Source organism: Equus caballus, chromosome 2 (genome assembly GCF_041296265.1).
Source record: "Equus caballus isolate H_3958 breed thoroughbred chromosome 2, TB-T2T, whole genome shotgun sequence".
Taxonomy (NCBI): domain Eukaryota; kingdom Metazoa; phylum Chordata; class Mammalia; order Perissodactyla; family Equidae; genus Equus; species Equus caballus.
Window position 1 is genome coordinate 15,040,620 of NC_091685.1, and position 21,082 is coordinate 15,061,701.

General features: G+C 42.2%; 2 protein-coding genes across 4 annotated transcripts in view; one reads left to right on the top strand and one right to left on the bottom strand.

Moving 5' to 3' along the window:
- Positions 1 to 3,415: 3,415 nt before the first annotated feature.
- On the bottom strand, positions 3,416 to 20,532 carry CFAP144 (cilia and flagella associated protein 144). 3 transcript variants are annotated; one of them, XM_001916184.5, is made up of 7 exons: positions 19,888 to 20,532; positions 12,380 to 12,572; positions 11,951 to 12,057; positions 10,224 to 10,530; positions 8,666 to 8,725; positions 6,546 to 6,649; positions 3,416 to 3,608 (listed from the first exon to the last, which is right to left on the bottom strand). In XM_001916184.5, the coding sequence occupies exons 4-7, from the start codon at positions 10,354 to 10,356 to the stop codon at positions 3,498 to 3,500; spliced, it is 408 nt and encodes a 135-aa protein (XP_001916219.1). In that variant the 5' UTR covers positions 10,357 to 10,530; positions 11,951 to 12,057; positions 12,380 to 12,572; positions 19,888 to 20,532; the 3' UTR covers positions 3,416 to 3,497. The 3 variants fall into 3 exon arrangements, with proteins under 3 accessions (XP_001916219.1, XP_070116262.1, XP_014592750.1); XM_070260161.1 differs by having other exon boundaries at positions 10,224 to 10,646; positions 11,951 to 12,572; XM_014737264.3 differs by lacking the exons at positions 8,666 to 8,725; positions 11,951 to 12,057; positions 12,380 to 12,572; positions 19,888 to 20,532 and having other exon boundaries at positions 10,224 to 10,517.
- Positions 10,465 to 21,082, top strand: part of OR13P2 (olfactory receptor family 13 subfamily P member 2) — a 115,866-nt gene continuing 105,248 nt past the window's right edge. Inside the window, exon 1 of the mRNA XM_070260160.1 lies at positions 10,465 to 10,595. The gene's annotated coding sequence lies outside the window, so the exon portion shown is untranslated. The remainder of the gene's footprint in view (positions 10,596 to 21,082) is intronic.

Sequence of the window (21,082 nt, forward strand, 5' to 3'; positions counted from 1 at the left end):
TGGATAGGATGGGAAGTCAGTTTACCTGCCCTCCTCCCTCTCTCCATTCCTGTTTAGAAACTGAGGCTACAAATATCTGAGAGCTATATATTCTTAACCAGAAGAAATGACTTATTTCCATATTGTTTCCTTTCTGGTAGCATCATTGGTACTTGAAAAAGCACATTTCTGGTTTCATATACTGAGTTTCTAGCACAAAAAAAGGAATTTCTTGTAAATTAGTTTCAATTAAAATTCTGAGCAAACAGGTCATGTTTTCAGAAGACCAAAATATTTTACCCTGGCCTGTCTCTGACAATCTGTACAATATTAGTGAATGGGGTAGTGTAAAGTAATTCAAATATGGAGTCTCGGAATCTGTTAGGCACTTTGAATTATGTGTGGAACTTATTGAGAGTTTTAAGAAAGGGGAACACAGGTTAACAGTTGTTCACACTGGTAAGGCCAAAAGTAAATTATTAATGCTAAGTACTTTTAAAAGATTTGAAAACTATATAACTTCCTTGCTTTTATCTTTTTCTTTTTTGTATAGCAATTGAAATCAGTTCCCTTAATTGCATTAGAGCTCATTTACATCACTTCCTCTCCTGTTCTAGCCCTCAAAATAACGCACAGTCAGGGTGCAGGCAGTATTACCCTCCTTTTGCTTTAAAATGCAATTCCTTGCCTTGAAAGATAGGTAGGAACCTAGCAGTTCCCAGTACAGAGTACAGGCTCTTCTTGCTTTGCGTGGTTCCAGTATGCGTGGATTTCAGTCATCAAGGTGCATGCAGTTCATTAACAGCAGTTTCTCAACACCTCACATTTCAGTTCCCAAAGTATCGTTAACTGAGTAATTGCAGAAAGTAGAAACTTTGTGGCTAGCCCTTTAGTCCACGAATCACTACATAAATAATAGATGCATAATGATTAGTGACCAATCGTCCCTTCTCTCAAAGTCTGTCCGTGACTGCTCACTGCCCCTGTTCCTTGGTGCACACACAGGTGGCACAGTGCAGTTGTGTGGCCTCCTTGTCTCCCAGCAATAGACCCACGTGGCATTTTACAGAAGTATAATTGAGGGAATTGACCAGCAAAGATGGAAATGCAGCAATGAAGTGAAAAGTGATAAAGTTGGAAGTAAAATTTGAATAGCACACAAATAGAGTTGTAGGAGAAGCAGCTGACGAGGCAGTGGTGCTGGCCCTGCTGCTCCTCTCAAGCCTGGAAATGCAGCCAGGGAAGGAGTGACTGTGAACTGACCAATGTCATGAGGAAAGTGATGAAAAGATGACAGTGTCCCGGAGGAAGTGACACTGGCAGAAAACTGCACACTGAAGGGACTCTTGGAGATGTTTCGTGACGTTGAAAGTACAAATGATGAGGTGTTGGAAGTGAATCCAAACTTAGACAGGAGTAAGACAATTTGCCGAGGCGTAGGAAGTGCTTGCTCCATATCATGTACAAGAAAAAGGCAGGCACAGCTTTTACAAAGAAGTAAAGCACTTGATTCTCAATGTTTTTAATGTTTTAAATTATAGTCTACTAAGTAAATGTTTATTTTTTCATTTTCTTGTGCATTTAGCAGTAAGAGCTTTTAATTGACAAAATTTTACAAATTTGTTCGTCGTCGTGAATATTGGGAGGAGAGCACAAAACGATTAGTTGATATACAGAGCTGTGTGTCTAATTTTATGATCTGGTGTAAATTATAAAATAGATTAGGTCCTTGATTCTTTTCATCACAATGTTGTTAGCTCTGAAAGTGGTCATTGTGCTCCTGCAGGTCTGTTCCTTTAAATAGAGCAACCACATTTCTTCTGCTTTCACCTCCTTCCTAACATCACCAAAAAAAAAAAGAGAGAGAAAGCTGTTACTTTCTCCTCAAGTCATCTAAAAAAAGTCTATGAGGGAGTCCTTGCTATGCACAGTAGTGAAGGTGGGGGGAGCGCACACCGAGCTTCCACACCCTCTCCACGCATGCCCTCCTCCCAGGACCTTGATGTGTTCACTAACTTGGAAGTTTTCCAAACCCTGTAGTTTAGGGGTTTTTATGGAGGTTTCACTATGTAGTGTGATTGATAAACCATTGGCCATTGGTGATTAACTCAATCTCCAGCCCCTCTACCTTCCCCAGAGATTGGACGGTGGAGTGGAAAGTTCCAAGTTTCTGATTGAGGCTTGGTCTTTCTGGCGAGCAGCCCATGTCCTGAATCTATCTAGAGGCTGCCAAGAGTCGCCTCATAAGAACAAAAGGCGCTCCTATCACGGGTATCACTAAGGAAATTACAGGGGATTTGGGAGCTCTGTGTCAGGAACTGGGGACAGAGACCAAATATCTATGATATCACAGGTCCCCCCCTGCCTGGTCTTTGACCACGGATCTCTCATAGCAAAAGGATTCTAATAGTTAAAGAGATACTGGCACATTTCTAGATTCTGACATCATCAATAATAATTAGTCTAGTCCATCGTATTGTATGAAAATGTCTCCCAGGGCGAGTCCACTCCAGTTTGCAGGCTTCCATTCGATGGGGGGTTCCAAAAAACCAGGAGTGGTCTCAGCAATATATGGCTTCACCCTTTCAGGCATAACTCACGAACAGCCAGATGGAAGAGACACCAAAGAGCAAGTCATGGGAGGGAGGGTGCACGGAGCTTCTATACCCCCCCTGGGTACACCCTCTCCCAGCACCTCCATGTATTCACCAGCCTGGAAGTTCCCTGGCTCTTTCTTTATAGAACCTTCAAATGGTACTCTGGGGGCGGTCTTTTCTTTAGAGCCATTTTGCTTTTCCAGAGAGGAACACTCCAGCTTCAAATCCAGGGTAAAAATGCAATATATGTGAGCTAGCGGTCCAACTTTCCTTTTGCAGATTTTCATTGATTGTTTTCAGCCTCACACCTCACTCCTACCCCATGTTTCACTTAGTGTCCCTGAGCCCTGGGCTTTTCCCATTTCTCCAAGAATAAACCTCCAGTGTAGGAGATGTTACGTGTCTGGCTGCTGATGTGTGTGCGGTGGGACTTCCTGTAAACTCCATACCAATGTCCATTTTCAGCCCTGCGTCACACCCCACTCTGTCTCAGAGTCCTGAACCTCTCTCCATAGTCCCAGGAGGCACAGGCTCTATGCTCAGAGGTGTCCCATTCCACTTGCCTTTTGTGTTTCCTCCCCCCTCTTACACCAGCTTTCCATCCTCTAACTATGTCTTTGGTTTTCTTGGTTTTTAATGTTTCTCTCCGTTGTGGGCTCATACCTTTTTTTTATCCCTTTATTATCTTTTATTGGGTCTGAGACGGCAGAGGAGATATTGTATGCACTTGGTTTCGCATCTTTAACTGGAATTGTCCCCGTAGTTTATATGATTAAGGATTTGAACCAGTGGACTAGGGCGGAAAGAAATGTGAGACTCAGGATAGGAAAAGTCGGACCTATGCTTTAAAGTAGTCTTTATTTCTCTGGGCAGCACACACTTTGGGCATTAAAGACAGGGACTGACGCCACTGCTGGAACACTACTTGTGGCGATCATCTTCCCCCAAGCTCCACATTTTCGCCTTGTACAGAGTGATGTCATTGTAGACCCTGAAGTGGTTCAGCCTGCGGTCATTGCGCTCTGGGTTGACCTAGAGAGGAGAATACAGGCGTCAGAAAGAAGCCTGTGGGGAAGAGGGGAAGACCTGGGTTTGAAGTTGGATGGATCTGGGCTCGAATCAGGCCCCAGTCTCCTGATGTGTGGCCTCTGGTGCTCTTCCTTGCTCAACCCTGTTTGTGAAATGGAGATGACAACGTTTACATCAAAAGAGTTGCAGTATTAAATGAGAACAGCCTCTGCAAAGTTGCTGGCCTTCCCTTTCCCAGTGCCTAAATTGGAGGCCCTGCCCAAGGACTCTTTCCCACACTGGAATGTAAGCTCCATGAGGGCAGCTGCTCTGTCTGTTTCAGTCACTGCTTATCCCCAGCACCTACAACAGTATCCAGCACACACTAGGGACTCAGTACATCTTGGCTGAATGAAAGAACGAACGTTGTTGAAGTAGTTACACAGAGAAGGGAGTAAGAGTGAGCACTCTGACACATAAATCTTATAGAAGCTACACCGTGCAATCAACTTAAAGGATACATTTTTATCAAATGTTGCTAGGAGACCAGAGACTGAGAGGGATCTATTGAGTGTCTCAGTATGGGGTTGGGGGTTCTCTGCTTGTCTGGGGTAAAGTCTTGCTATGCAGCAGGGAGCCCTAAGTGAAGTTGGGGTTGATCAAGCCTCTTCTGCCCCTAACCGCATCACTCTGAAACTCCAGCTTAATTACCTTTTATGATTGCATAACACGTGGATCTAACGTTTTTGGGTATGCTTTCTTACTATGCCACCAGTGCCATCTGATGGCATTGTCCCCAGATTTATAACGAACAGGCTGGACATATTTGCAGACCCTTTGCAACTCCGTGATGACTGATCTGGGAGCACATGCAGTCGGTTATCTGCAAGGCCCAGGAAGGTCCGAGTGGGGCAGGGCTGGCCAGGGAAGCCATACTTGTCCCTCCCGTAACGGCGTGGTGACACTGCCATGAGATGTACTGGTCAAAGATGCAACACTTCTATACTCACTTTGTACCTGTGGGCGCCAGGCCTTTACTCTTTAAGAAAATGAAGAATAGTGACTTAACTTCCTTGTGCTTTGTAATATTTTTCTAAGTTGCTTAATTATCTAACTTGGATGATTTTTAACTTCAGGTAAGTTTCCTTCCTTCACAACTCTCCTCTCCCTTCCCTTATTCACTATAAGTTAAACCCCGCCTCCCCTCATCCTCCTCATTTTCCCTTTGGAGCCTTTATCTCTTTCCCAGCTGTCTAACTGTGCCTCTCCCTCCTGGGCTCAGTCCTCCTTGTGTAAGCGGTGGGGGCTCCTGCTGGAATCCTCACCCTGTCTCCTATAGTCTCCTCTCGCCAAGGCCACGTCCCATATCTGAAGAGGAGCTGTTGCAAACGAGCAGCTATTTGCTCTCCTCCTTACTGGTAAAACCTGACTTACTGAGCCCTTTATTCCGATCTCCGTGCAGGAGCCCTGTGGCAGAGCCATGCGCCCCAGACTAGAGTTGTACAAATGGTGAGAAGGCCAGGGCCTAGAAATAGGAGAAGTACAGGGTATGGGGAGTTCTTGGGAAGGGAGCACACTAGACAATTCGTAGGTGAAGACAACGGAGATCAAGTCAAGCTGTCAGGAGAAGCATCTGACTGGTCCTTGGTTGGGCCATGTGCCCTCCTTTCCATTCTTCCTCATTGGCATCATAGTAGCCGTGTTTATGGAGCACTTATTATGTGCCAGGTATTGTCCTAAGTAGTTTATATACATTGTCTCAGTTAATCTTCACAAGAAACCTTCAAGTGTTGATATTATCCTCCCCATTTTAAGGTAGATAAATGGAGGTTGAGAGGTTCAGGTCAAAGTGGTGGAGCTGGGATCTGAACTCGGGCTGTTTGGTGCCAGAGTCACCATGTTACACTGATACACTGAATTGAGTTGAATGTTGCAGCAGCAGGAGGTGGCGCACGATGTTAGAGAAGCACAAGGGGGAAGTGCCCAACTCTGCCTGGTGGGGAGGGTGGGGAAAGACATTCCTTAATGGGACTTTATGGAAGAAGTGACTCCTGAGCTGTCTCAAAGGAGTATGGGGGCGGTCAGGAGGTGGGCTGCAGAAGCAGTAAACGTAAAGCCACAGGGTATGCAAGACCTTGGTGCCTTTGAGGTGATGAAGGAAGTTCCGACACAGTTGAGGAACAGTGTCTCCAACTTCCCATCATGCACAAAATACACAGATGGACTAAAAGCCAAGTGTTAAGAAACACAACAACTTAGGGGAAAATATAGAAGAAAAGTTAGTCATTTTGTAACTCTGGATGCTGAAGGTTTTCACAAGCAAGGCACAAAATCATAATGGAAAGATTGGCACATTGGACCACCTCAAAATGAAAACCTTCTGTGTGATGCTGGACATAATCAGAGTTAAGACAAGAGCGACAGGAAGTTCAAGTTGTCTATTTGAAATTCTACATTTCTTCCTTAGTGACAGAAGCCCTGCAGCATTTAGGGTGACAATGAGCTAAAGACCACATTTCACAGACTCCTTGCAGCTGGGGGAGCCCTTCCAGTCAAGTGGAGCACTGCTGCTCACATTCCCATTTTACAGATAAGGGGACAGAACTCAGAGATGTTAGGTGACAGCCCCAGACCATCCTACTAATAACAGGTGGAGCAAACTCAGGCAGCCTGCCGTCAGCAACCTTTGTTTAATCAACACTCACACAGTATTTTCCACGTGCCAGGCCCTCTTCTCAGCCCCTTACAAATATTCCTTCAATTAATCCTCGTAAGTAGTGTAGTGTCTCCATTTTACAATGGGGAAACTGAGTCATGAAAGAGCTTAGTAACTTACCCAAGGTCACACAGCTAATAAGTGGTAACCAGAGTTCACAGCCAGGCAGCCTGGCTCCATACTCTGTTCTCTTGGCCACCACCTGCCTTGCCTCTGCGCTTCCTCAGTCAAGAAGCCACACTTACCAAGGGCTCTGAGTCCCATCCAATTTCTTGGCTCTCAGTTTGTGTCTCCGTGTATTTCTTCCTTGGTCCCTGGGCAGCGTGGTGAATAAGATTCAGAAACCTGGCTGGGAGAGGAGGCGTGAGTCACGGAGTCAGTCTTTGCAGGTGGTCCTGTGCCCTTTGCTCTGGCCACTTCCTTCCCTAGAGGCAGAGCACCTGCCTCAGAGGCTTGCCTAGGCCTCGTGACACAGGTGTCTCGTTCCTCCACTCATCTTTCAACAAATATTTGTTGAGCACAAACATCTGTGGGTCCTGGAGACAGAGCAGACTGAGACAGACATGGTTCCTGCTCTCCTGGAGCTCGTGGTCTAGGTGGGGGGACAGGGGCCACAATATACAAGGACACAAACAAACCCGATGCGGCAGACAGCGATGCCAGCTGTGAAGAAGGGAGTAGGCAAAGGGGCATGCGGAGGCAAGGTGGCTACTTGAGAAAGGACAGCGAAGGGAGGCCTCTCTGGATGCCAAGCAGGAGCCAGCCCTGAGGAAGAGGCAGAGGAAAAGCATGCCGCAGGCAGGCAGGGAGAACAAAGGCCCTGAGGCATGAGCAGGTTTGGCCAAAGCAGCTGCAGCAGAGAGAGTGAGGAGGGCAATAAGCAGTGAGGTCAGATCCTTCTGCACTGAAATAAGTATGGCTGCCAACACCAGGCATATTTGTAACTCCAACAGCTTAAGGACTTAAAAAAATTTCATTTTCGATTTCTACCCTGTCAAGTCTTAATCTGAGAGAGGCAGTGTGACAATGGGAAGAACCCAGGCTTTGTCATCCGACATTCCTGACCCTTCCACTACTAGCTTGCTGGATGGTTTAACTTCTCTGGGCCTCGCTTTGCTCATCTGTAAAATGGGAGGAAATCATCTAGATCAGCAAGATGACTGAGAATGCAAGGAAGGAATGTGAATAAAGGGCCTGGCATGGGGCCAAGCTCACCCTCGAGACAAGGCCCCGGGTGGTGAACTTCTGTTCAGCTTTCAAGCCCTTCACCACCTGTTGTTTTCTTTAGCGGTAGCAGTTACCAGGTCCCAACTCGCATCCTTTACTCTAGCTGGGCAGGTCACTTCACTACAGATGATGGTCGGACCTCTTTGGTTACGCTCTCTCTGGGTCTATTCCCTCGTCTGTCTGTCTCCACTGGGCTATAAGATCCTTCCCCCGCCCCCTGCCCCACACTGCCCACCCGTCCTCCCATATGTCCTACATGCTTCCTCTATCAAATTCTACTCTAGGAAGGCAGAGGAGAAGGGCAGCGGCTTCCCAGGAAGGATTAGATTTTCCATCAAACATCTCTATTCTCTCAGTCCCCAACGTGGCCCCATCCACCTGCATACTGCAGTCACACCAAATGACTCACAGTTCTGGGGCCATGGTGGTGTCTCTCATTTCTGTGTCTTTCCACATAACTTGGAATGTCCTTTGTCAGTCTTCTACACCTGACATACTCTACCTCACCCTGTTATCACCTCCTCCAAGAAGACTTCCCAGAACTCCACTGTCTGACTTGGTCACCTGTTGCCTATGCTGTTGCCATCCCAATCTTAGTCTCTATTTGCTTGTCTGTCTCCTTCACTGAGATCCCTGCCCACTAGCCCATCATAGGGACTATCACATAGTACTAATGAAAATAATAATAATAACTAACATTTACTGATCACCATGTACTACATACTGTTCAAAGCACTTGCATTAGTCTGCTTAATCCTCACAATGACCCCAAGAGATAAGTTTAGAGAGGTTAAAAAACTTGCCCAACTTCACATAGTTCGTGAGCCGTAGAACCATGATTTGAACTCAGTATGACTCCCAAATGTGTGATTGTAACGGCTAAAAGTTTGATGAATGAATACAGTGTGGTGTTAAGACCATTAAAAACATTTTTGTTGGCTTGACAGTTAATAAACCAGAAGTATTGTTGAATATGTCAGCCTCTTGTGAGCTTGGTGAGAATGACTCCAGTTTTCAGATCATCCAAGCAGAGGACTGACTGATACTTGTCCCAAGGTAACACCACCCTGAGAGCTCTCTCCAGCCAGCTGCCTGTCTGTGCTCTATCTCAACGGCAGTCTCGAACTCCAGGACTTACCATCTGCAGGCTCCTCCAGGTTATCGTGCCACGACATGGGCTTTCTGGCAATTGTGTGCACTAGAGAAAAACAGCATCGCAGGTTCACATTAAAACAGTAACTCCCTGCCCTCTCTAAGATCCACCTTAGGCCAGATATCCATTTAGCATCTTCTGCGTGTCTGTCACATGTCAGGTACTGTGCTGGGCACTAGGCAATGAGGCCCTCAAGGACCTCACAATCTAGAGTGTCACTGTCCAGCACAGTGGCCACCAGCCACACGTGGCCACTTAAATTTGAATAATTAAAATTAAATACAATTAAAAATCCATCCCTTGGTCACACTAGCCACATTTCAAGTGCTCAATAGCCATGTGTGGCTAATGGCTACCATTTGGGGCAGCACAGACACAGAAGAACATTTTCACCATCAGAAAACATTCTCTTGGACAGTGCTTGTCTACAGGGATGCAGACATCCCAGGCAGCCAAAGAAGGTTAAGCAGATAATGGATATATACCCAGGAGGCCATGTGATAACAGAGGTGCAGAATCCACAAACATCCATTTTGCTTGTAATTTCGAATGCAGTGGAGATAGGGCTGTAAACAGAGAAGGTTCTCGTACACCCTGAGCTTCCACTCTATTTCTGGTGAGAGACAATAAACAAATGTATAATATCAGGGAAATGTAAGTGAGATGCAGAACAATAAAGCAGGTTACGTGGGTAGAGAGTTAATGGTGGGGCGGGAGTGTGGCTGATGTCTGTGAGGAGAGACATTGGAGCAGAGGCCTGAATAGAGTCAGGGAACACGCCAAGTGAGGATGTGCGGAAGGAAGCCGAGAGTGAGCTTGGTGACTTCGCGAAGGCCAGAGTAACTCAAGCGGAGTGAGCGAGGTGCAGAGTAGTAGGAAATGAGCAGAGGCCAGAAGGGACCAGTGGTCTCCAGGGATTTTTATCTCAAACTCCGACCAGTGAAAAACTTCTGAGCAACCTATGGGTTGTCCAGGGGAATGTAGCCGGGAGGCAGTTGGGCGCATGGGTCTGGGGCTCCATTTGAGACTCAGTGGCCTTCAAGGGGAGCCGATGTTCCAGGACCACAAGAAACCGCTGAAGGAATGCGCACAGTGAGGAGAAGGGAGGGTAGGGTCGTTTCATCAGGGGGCACCGTGGGCCGGGGTCTACTACAAGCCCTCACCTGTCGGAAGGCCTAAGACAGTATCGGAAGCCTTAAAAAAACCCTTCTTATTTGCTAAAAACAAACGAAACACAAGCAAAACAAAGTGAAACATAAAACCCTGAAAAATGTAACTGTTTTAAAAGCAAAATTATAAAAACTCTTTCGGCTTTCTTGCAACAAAAATATTTAATCGCAGTGTGGGTGCATTTAATATATGTAATATATTTGATGTGATGTGGGGCGAGACCCGCCCCCCACCGCAAAAGTCATAATTCCTGAAATCTAGGAATGGAGCCCAGGTCAGGTCTCCCACTGCGCTCCGCGCCGCGCCCCGAGGGCTCCTCCCCCCAGGGCCGCGCCCCCTCTCTACCCTTCCTCCACTCGGCAGAGCCGCTCACCTTTGCGGAGGGGATTCACGTGATACTGTGTGTAGAGCTTCTGGGTTCGTAGCTCTTTGAGGTACAATTCCCTCAAGATCTGGTTCTGATGGACTTCATCTGGGACCACCTTCTCCTTTTGGTGTCCGGCCATGGCCTCGGCCCTGCTGGGTCGGGTCCCGCTCCTTCTGGACGCTCGCCCAGTGCAGGGTCTCCGGCCGTCTCCGAGCAACAGTGTGGCACGCCGTCTCCAGGCAACAGCGTTCCCCGGAATCTTATTTCTCTTGCCGCCCTTTCCGGCGCTCCGCTCACCTTGTCAGCACCAAGCCTGGTTATTAGGACCGCCCTTCAGCTGCCAGGAGAGGACTCGCAGTCCAGTGGGAAACGCAGGAGGTAGTGGACTTATCATTGGACCTCACCTTGACCAATCATTTCCTAAAAAAGCTTTTGGAAGGAGTCAGAAAGCTCTCCCACTTTAAAGCAGATGCCAGGAATTGAAACCCTCTTGTGTCTATCTCGCAAAACAGTGGAAGTTTCATATCTGAGATAACGTTCTGGCTGATCTCACCCGTGCGATAATATAGATAGAATAAGCTTTTCCTAATCTGAGTAACTTGGGGACTTAATAGTTTATACTAAAAATTGTTAATTGTGGTAAAATATACATAACATAAAATTTACCATCTGAACTACTTTTAAGCACACAGTTCAGTAGTGTTAAGTGTAATCACATTGTGTGAGACCAATCTCCAGAACTTTTTTATACCCATTAAACAACAACCTCCAGCACCTGGCAACCATTGTCTTACTTTCTGTTTCTGTGAAAAGATATTTCACATATTTTTGTGTGTGTGTGAGGAAGATTGGCCCTGAGCTAAACATCTGTTGCCAATCTTCCTCTTTTCACTTGAGGAAGGTTGTTGCTGAGCTAACATCTGTGGCAATCCTCCTCTATTTTGTAGTGGGACGCCAACCACAGCATGGCATGATGAGCAGTGCATAGGTCCACACCTGGGATCCAAACCTGTGAACCCCAGGCTGCCAAAGTGGAGAGTGTGAACTTAACCACTACACCATCAGGCAGGCCTCCACATCGCATTTATTTTAAAAGAACCAATTGTAGGCCTAGCATAAAGAAAGGAGCCACCCCTGGTTTCAGTAAACACTGACTCCAAAGCCTGTGCTCCTCCCCACTATGTACTTCCTTCCTTCACTCATTCATTCATTCATTCATTCATGACACAGTGTGTTCCAGGATGTGTTTAGGTCTGGGGCACACAGTGCTAAACATGTCAGCTGTGCGGACATGTCTGCCGTTTCCTGAGCCCAGCAGGTGATTTCATGTCTCCTTGTTTTAGCTCCTTCTCCTTCGCTTGGAAAGCTCTTTCCCCTGTTGTCTGTCTGGGGATCACCTACCCACTGTTTATGATGAATTCACATGTAATCTTTCACAAAACTTTCTAGACTCTATAGCCCCTAGTCCAATTTTTCATTGTGTCATGCTCTATCTCAAATCTATAGATACTAAAATACTTCACTAAACTTATTTATTTATATCTAAGTTACTTGAGAACAAGAAATGTATCTGATCTGTCTCTGCATTACCAGTACAATATGTACAGATGTAAGTGTTTGATAAATGTTTTCTGTCTGACTGGATGTCTGACCAGTTGGCACTGTGATTTTCTTCTTCTTACATCGTTACATAACCCTTATATCATTCAGAAATGAAACAGATTTTATCATACCTGGCTGAACTACAGAAGCAGCTTTGTTCCTTGTCATTGTAAGCCATGCCTGGGTCCCTTTTCCCATCAAGACTCAGGCTCCTGAAGTCTTCGCTACCTTCCTAAGGCTAAGAAGAAAGCAAACCTTCATTTTGCTAAGAAGCCACACTGTTAGCTTTGGGACAGCTAGCAAGACTGTATCTTTGCCTTGCCAAAGTGAGCTTTCTTCAGCCTGGGTCCAGTGGTCCATCAGCCCTCATTCTCCACAGGGCTAGGGCTAGGCTGTGGCTTAGAAGGAAGAGGAGTCAGAATGTCTGTAGCTTCATCTTTTCTCCACTCCAGCTCCTCATTCTTATATTTCCCAGGTGCCCTGATATGGGCTCTGAACATATCACAGCTCAGCCCAGCTCAGCCCAGCTTGGTCACTCTCTAGGGCTAGCTTCTGCTTACCTCGGGTCATTCCAGGCTGTCAGTGTGCTTCTAAACTCTGAGATAATATGTATTGAGAGATACCAGAGAGCTGAAGAATGTAATGGCCCTGGTCCTTCTCATCTAGTATCTGAGGTTGCAGACTTTTCTTGAAATCTTTGGGTCATCTCTCAATTAAGATCAGATGCAGAGAGCCAGCTAACAGGGAAATCAACTAGAAAATATAATAGAAAATAAAATACCATTCACGTTAGCAATAAACTGAATTATCTAGGAATTAACCTAACAAAGAATGCATGAAACTTTTATGCAAGTAAAAATTGAAACTATTTCATAACATGCAAAAGATCTTGATGAATAAGGAGATGCCTCTAGCGTGCTGCTGAGACAACTATGCAACAGCTAGAACCACAAACTCGATGTACAGCACTACTGCCATATGGACAGACCTTAAAAACAATGTTGATTGAAAAAACTAGAAAAGGCTAGAGTTTATAAGATAATACTATTAATTAACGTTACAAACAGACCAACTCTATATGGTACAAGACCAATTCTACATGTTATAGAGTTAATATCTGTTTGGGTAAGGAGATTGGGGAAGCAAAATATTGGGTAAAAAAATAAAACAACACTTTTAATTCTGGCCACAATAGAGTGACTGGGACTGGGCTTGCCCTCTTGCTGCAAACAACTAGACAAAATGCATGTTTCCAGACATTAGCTAACAAGCAGCACTGGAATGTGATTCCTTGAGAGAAGGGAATCTAATGAGATGAGCCTTACAGTTGACCCAAATTTCTGCTTGGAGACAGTTTCTGAAGTATTCAGGGAGGGGTAATCCAAGTTGAACATGGCAGTGTGCTTGGCTGAGGAGACATAGAGGGAGACAGGGACAGAGAGAGAGAGAGAGAGAGAGAAGGGGAGAAAGAAGAGGAGAGAAGAGAAGAGAAGGGAAGGGAAAGGAAAGGAAAAGGAGGAAAAAGAAAAGAGAAGAGAAGGGAAGGGAATGGAAGGGAAGGAAAGGGAAAGGAAGGGAAGGAAAGAAAAGAGAAGAGAAGGGAAGGAAAGAGAAGGGAAAGGAGGAGAAGAGAAACCAGAAATGTGCTTGGAATCCCCTCGTGTCTCTTGCTGATAGCAAGAGAGGGGAACTATTTGAAAGAATATCTTGAGAAAGTGTGAGCTGAACAATTCCCAGAACTTGTACAGGACTGAAATAAAAGTGAGTTCTGACCAGACACAGTAGAGAATTCTTGTTGAAGGCATTTTGTAGAGACCCCTAAAAGTTTACACCTTAGTAATAGGACTAAGCTAGCCTTAGAGAAAATGTTACTCTAGGGTAAGTTTAGTCTAGCTTTATCCTTATAAAAGTCAAAAACAAGCTTTGAAAGTATCAAATTGATCCATAAGTAGCTAAACTACCTAATAGAAAAGTTCACAACACCTTTTAAAGCAAGAAAACAAAACTCATTACTCAACAATGAAACATTCACAATGAACAGCATCAAATAAAAACTATTAGAAATGCAGAAGTTGAAGAAGTAGTAAAATGTGACCCATAGCCAGGAGAAAAATCAATGAATAGAAACAGAAGCAAAAATAACTAAGATTATGGAATTAACTTTAAGGCCTTTAAAATGGCTATTACTCATCTATTAAAGAATTTAAAGGAAAACATGAAAATAATGAGAGAAATGGAAGATGTAAAAAAGAACTAAAAGGAAATTCTGGAGATAAAAAATATATGAAATAAAAACTTCACTTGATGGGATTAATAGCTTTTTAGACACTGGAGAATAAAATGTCAATGAACTTGAAGACATTTCAATAGAAACCATCCAGATTGAAGCACTGAGAGAAAAAGACAACAAAAATGAAAAGAGCCTCAGTGACCTGTGGATAAGCAAGTATCCAACATACAATTTGCTGGAGTCTCAGAGAGTGAGGAGTGGAGGGGCATAAAAATAGTTGAAAAATTAATGGTAAATAATTTCCAAATTTGGTGAAAACTATAAATTCATAGATCCAAGAAGTTCAGTATAGCCCAAGCAATGTGAATGTAAAGAAACTGATGCCAAAGCAAATCATCATAAAATTGCTGAAAATCAGTGATAAAAACATCAAGGGAAAAAAAGAGATTATGTTCAAAGTAACAAATATGATATTCACAGACCTCTCATCAGAACTATGTAAACTTGAAGCTAATGGAGCTTCATTAAAGTGTTGAAAGAATAAATCTGTATGTGTCTTTATAGTTAAAGTAGGTTTATAAAGACACATATAGAAGAATTAACCTATATGTGTCTGAAAATGTGTCTCCTTACCCAAATAGATATTAACTCTGTACCACGTAGAATTGATCTTGCACTGTATAGAGTTGGTCTGTTTGTAGTTTTAATATTGTTATCTTATAAACCTTATCCTTCTCTAGTTTTTTCAATCAGACTAGAATTCTATAATCAGTGAAAATATCCTACAAGAATGAAGGTATAATAATGAATTTTTTAGGGAAACAAGAGCAGTGAGAGTTCCTTACCAGAAGACCTGCCCTATAAGAAATGTTGAAGGAAGTTCTTCAGAACAAAGGAAAATAACAACAATATTCATAGAGGAATAGAAGACAACCAGAAATGTCATGGGCATGCATATAAAACAATTCTTTTTCATTTTCCAATTTCTTAAAAAATAATTGTTTAAAGCACAAATAATAGCAGTGTATTGTGGAGTTTGAAATATGCAGAAATAAAGTGTATAACAATAAAAGCACAAAAATAGAGAGGGAAATAGAAGTATACAATTGTACTATTCTTACATTATATATAAAGTGCTATGTTATTATTTAAGGTATAAGCTGGAATAAGCTAAAGATGCATATTGTAAACCTTAGAAAAACTGCTAAAAATAAGACAATGAAGTATAGCTAATAAGACATGAGTGAAGATAATGAAAATAATACTAAGAATCTGACTTAATCCAAAAGAAGTCAAGAAAAGAGGAAATAAGGAACAAAAAAGAGATGTCACAAATAGACATCAAATAGCAAGATACTAGATTCAAACCTAGCCATATTAACAATTTACATTGAAAGCAAACTACTCCAATAAAAAACAGAGATTGTTGAATTAGATAAAAGACCTCACTATATGCTATCTACAATAAACCTACTTTAACTATCAAGACTCATATAGATTAAAAATAACAGCTAGACACAGATATACCAAGCAAACAGGAATAATAAGAAAGCTGGAGTGGCTATACTTATATCAGACAAAGCAGACTTCAGGACAAGACATGTTATCAGGGATAATGAGAGACATTTCATGATGATGAAAGGGTCAATTCACCGAGAAGACATAATTCTAAATGTGTGTAGATTTAATAATGGAACTTTAAAACACACGAAGCAAAAACCGACAGAACTGAAAGGATAGACAAATTCACAGTTATAGTTGGAGACTTCAACATTCCTATCTTAGTAATTGGTAAAGCAAATAAACAGAAAATCAGTAAGCATGTAGAAGACTTGAAAACACTGTCAACTAATTTGACCTAATTGACCTTATAGTACGCTTGACCCATCAATCCCAAGATGTGCATTCTTTAAAAGTGCACATAGAACACTAACCAATATAGACCACTCGTTAGGCCAGAAAACATGTCTCAGTAAATTTAGAAGAACTGAATCATGCATAGTATGTCCTCTGACCACAACAGAATTTAAGTTAGAAAGCAATTACAAAAGATAGCTAGGAAATCTATATTATTTGAAAATTAAATAACACATTTATAAGTCAGTCATGAATCCAGGCAAATCATGATAAATTAGAAAATGTTTTGAACTAATAAAAAATGAACACACAACTATCAAGATTTTTAGGATGCATATAAGGCAAGGCTTAGAGGGAAATTCATAGCTTTAAATGCTAGTATTAGAAAAGAACCAATGTACATTGATGAACTAGGCTTCTACCTTAGGAAGCTAGAAAAAGAAGAGCAAATTTTATAAAAAATAATAAGTAGAAGGAAATAATAACAATAAGACTGGAAATCAATGATATCGAACACAGGTAAGCAGCAATAAAACCAATAAAATAAAAAGCTGGTCTTTTGAAATATTGTAAACTTACAGCTAGACTTATCAAGAAAAAAAGGAAAGAAAAAAGAAGATATAACTGACCAATATTGTAAGTGAAAGTGGGACATCACTACACACCCTACAGATATTAAACGGGCAATAAGGAAATATTATAAAGAATTTGTCAAAAATTTGACAACTTAGATAAAATGGATAACTCCTGTGAAGATATAAATTTCCAGAACTGACCAAAAAAGAGAGAAAATCTGTGTAGCTTTGTATCTATTTAAAAAATTGAATTTGTAATTGAAAAACTTCCCTGAATATAATCCTCTGGGCCCAGATGGCCTTTCTGATTAATCTGTCAAATGCATAATGAAGAAAATACCAATCGTATGCAAACCCTTTCAGAAAACAGAAGTGGAGGGAACATTTCCCAGCTCATTTTATGAGGTCAGCATTACATTGGTACCAAAACCAAATTACTGCAAAAAACAGAACTAAAGAAATAATTCCTCATAAACATAAATGCAAAAATCCTTAACTAATTATTAGAAAATAATATCCAGCAATATATAAAAAGAGTAATATATCAAGATCAAGTGAGGTTTGTCAAAGAGATGAAAAGTTGGTTTAATATTTGAAAATATAATTCACCATGTTAATGAGTAAAAGAGAAAAGCCGCCTGATCCTCTGTCTACATTTGGCAGATGGGGAGGGAAGGTCAAAGGGGAGACTGTTGGGTTCTTGATGGGAGATCCTTGCACCTCCCTCCTGGCACCGCAACTTGTCAGAACTCACACTTCCAAGTTAGGGATTCTTGATAAGCATTCACATTTAAAAAACAAAATTAAAAAAAATCTTTTTATTGTGAATCATCACACATGCAGAGAAAAGTCATTTCTTCTGAAATGTATAGCTGACACTGTGTACTTTACCGAAAATACACATTTGTAACCATCAAAGAAGCCAAGAAGTAGAACATTGACAGCACCCCAGAAACCTCTCTCGTGCCCCTTCCCAAACACGGTGGTCTTCTTTCTCCTCAAAGGTAACCACTATCCTAAATTCTAACACCATAGGTTTCTGTAGCTTTTTTCCCACTTTATATAAATGGAATCATACAGTACTGCATGCTTTTGTGTTTGGCTTCTTTTGCTCAACATGATGTTTGTGAAATTCATCTATGCTGTTGCATATAGATGTGGTTTCATGACTTTTCATTACTGTGTAGTGTTCACTTTTGCAGCTGTACTGCAATTTATTTGTTCATTCTAGGGCTGATGTACCTTGGGTTGTTTCAGTAAAGACTCTCACAGATAATGTTGAATGAATATTTTTATAAATGACTCAGTGCACATGTGCAAATATTTAGTTGGATGTATACTTAGGAGTGGATGAATGAATATTTTTATAAATGACTCAGTGCACATGTGTAAATATTTACTTGGATGTATACTTAGGAGTGGAATTGCTGGATTAGAAGGAATGCTTTTGGTTCAGTTTTAGTAAATGATACCAAGCTGTTTTCCAAAATGGTGGAACTGATTTACTCCACCACTGGGGTTCCTGTTGCTCCACATTCTTGCCAACACTTGACACTGTCAGTCTTTTTAATTATAGCCATTCTGGTGGGTGTGTAGTGGCATCTCATTATGGTTTTAATTTGCATTTTCCTATTGACTAGTGAGGTTAACCAACTTTTTTTGGTATGTTTATTTGTCATTTGGATAGCTTTTTTTGTGACGTGCCCATTCCAAATCTTTTCCTATTTTCTCTTGGATTGTTAGTCTTTTCTTTATTAATTTGTTGGCACTCTCTGTATATTATTGATATAAGCCCTTTTGGAATTGTATGTGTTGCAAATTTATTTCCTCACTGTATGGCTTGCCTTTTTAGTCTCTTACTAGTGTCTTTTTAATAACTTAAAAGACGTTTAATAGTATCTTTTAAAATTTAAATGTGGTCAAATTTATCTGTCTTTCCCTTTATGGTTACTGCTTTCTAGATGCCACTTAAGACATTTTTTCCTAATTTGATGTGAAGATATTTTCTTATGTTACCTTCCTGATCAGTGCTGTCCAATAATAATATGAGGTAAGCCACATATGTAATTTAAAATTAAAAAAGGTAAATGTTTATTTAACCCAATATATCCAAATTATTATCATTTTAACATTCCTATATAAAAATTTTTGAGATATTTTGTTGTTTTTCATACTGTTTAAAATCTCATGTGAATTTTACACTTAATACACATCTCAAGTGCTCAATAACCATGCATGACCAGAGCAAACATAGAAGATTTATTGTTTCCACCCTGTGACATTTAGATCTATGTTCTTGAAATTGGTTTTCGAGTGTAGTATGAGGTAGGAGTCTAGCTTACTTTGTTTTCATATGAGTATTCAGTTGATCCAGAATCACCTTATTGGAAAGATAGTCCTAACCTCGCTGTTTTGCTATGCTACTTTTGTTTTAAAGCAAGTGTCCACATATGTATGAGTCTGTTTCCGGACTCTCTTCTATGCCATTTGTCTGTTTGTCTATGCTTACACCAGTAGTACACTATCTTAATTACTACAATTTTTGTAATAAGTCCAGATATCTGGTACAGAAATTGTTCGTACCAGTTCTTAAGAGAGTCTTGGCTATTCTTGGCCCATTCCCTTTCCATACGAATTATAATCAGCTTGACAGATTCTCCCAAAATATATGTTAGGATTTTGATTGAGATTGCATTGAATCTATATATCAGTTTGAAGAGAGCACTTTAAAAAATATATATCATCTGTTCTTTTGCTGATAGCATCAGGTAGGATCTGGATGTGTCCTTCCCTTCTAGTCTCTGCTACCAGCCACATTCTGGTGTATAGACAGCATCAGAGCTTTGATGAGAACACAATGGAAGTCCCCCTCTCTCTTCTTGCAGAAGACATTTCTCAAGGCAAGATGGCAAGGTTCTAGAATCCTAGGATGCAGAAAAATGGAGTCTTGGAGGAACCAGACCAAAAAACCTTGAGTCCTCACCTATCTGTACTGGGGTCCTTGTGCCCTGTGTGTAAGTTCTCAGGGGTCACCCATTCTTACACTCTCTTTAACCCAGGATAGATCAATAGGATTACCCTCCTAGAGATCAGATTAGATGCTTTCCAGTCCTCACTCTTCTCGACCTTCTCTGTCACTGGTCTTGCTGTTTATTCTGTGGTCACAGACAAAGTTCCATGGAGAAGCCAATTACAAATGTAGAGGCTTATGCGGCCTGGCTGATCAGGCAGGAGAGGAAAGGAACAGACTCTCTAGAGAAAGGAATTTGTTAAAGGTGTCTCTGGCATCTGAAGAAGATTGCTAAGATGAGGATGAGGGCAAAATACAAATAGTGGTATAACCAGCATCTGGCCATCTCCAAAAACACCATCTTGGATAAAGGATCCTGTAAGTAACCAAGCTTACCCTCAAAGCTGAATGTTCATTGGCCATCATCTTGAACTTCCTGTGTCCACCAGGTCAGGCTACCGGGAATCCACAGTCCTGGAAACTCTGAACTTCACCAGAACTGACCCACTAGTAGAGAAATCATCTCTACAGGATGAGGTTTGTGGATCACCTGGTTAAAGGTTCTGATTGAGGGTTGCTGGAGTATTGGTGAGGACTAGAGTCCAAGGGACTATAAAGGGTTAGGAGGAGAGGTAGGAGCAAAAATAGAGGCATTACAGGAAAGGAGAGGCAGACGAACAGGGCGGCGACTGGATGGTCTGGAAGGAATAGAAGAAGGGCTCGGCGGGGAAGGGGAAATTGTGAAGGCAGGGCGATAGGAAGGGGTTACTTTAATCAAAGAAAGCAAATGGGCAGGGCGGGAAGCTGAAGAAGGTGGGCGCTGGGAGTAGGCTGAGAGCCAAAAGAGTGAGGAGACAGGGCAGGAAGGTGGGTTGGAGAACAAGAGCATGAAGGAACAGGAGGAGGAGGTGGAGGATGGGGTTGAGATGGGGAAATGAGAGGTAGTTTTCTTCTCATTTTTCAAATGGCTTTTCTCTAGTTACTCATCTTGTCAAAATGAGTAACTGAGCATAAACCCAGACCTGCTCCAGCAGTTATCTCACAAGCTAGACTTCACATCATCCCATGACTGAATGCCCATTATGAAACGTACATACCTCTCTCTGTGGGGCTAGACCAATCAGGGAAGTGGTCCCAGTTTCTAGGCTTAAGAGTGATCATGGGGAATAGTAGAGAGAAGAAATTGGGCTGTAATATTAGTCCCTGTTCCTTAGGATAACATGTAGTTTTGCCCCTCGGTAGCACAGATTGGTCAAAGGGCTAGGATAGAGTTAGGGAATTAAGGGTTGGGATCTAGGAGAATGAATTTGAAGCAGGAACGGGCAAAGTGGGGAGAAGTCAGTGCACCTATCTATTTATCTGACTACATTTTTCAAAGCCCTTTCACATTATTTATATCACTCCATCAATATGAGTGATCAGAGAATTGATATTGTGTCTATTTTACCAATGAGGACCTTGAAAGTCAGAGAGGGAACTATATAGGCAGGCAGTGGGTGACAAAGCAGGTGGGACTAGAACTTCGCCCAAAAGTCAGAGAGAGCAGAGGGTATGTAGGAGGGAGCACAAAATGGCACAGAGCACTGACAGT

What these genes read in the sequence shown, in the direction of transcription:
- CFAP144 (XM_001916184.5), bottom strand. Translation starts at nt 10,356, where the DNA reads ATGGCCGGACACCAAAAGGAGAAGGTGGTCCCAGATGAAGTCCATCAG. An exon ending in CGTGAATCCCCTCCGCAAAG is followed by an intron (nt 8,726 to 10,223) that starts GTGAGCGGCTCT and finishes GTTTTTCTCTAG; the next exon opens with TGCACACAATTGCCAGAAAG. An exon ending in CCTGGAGGAGCCTGCAGATG is followed by an intron (nt 6,650 to 8,665) that starts GTAAGTCCTGGA and finishes CTCCTCTCCCAG; the next exon opens with CCAGGTTTCTGAATCTTATT.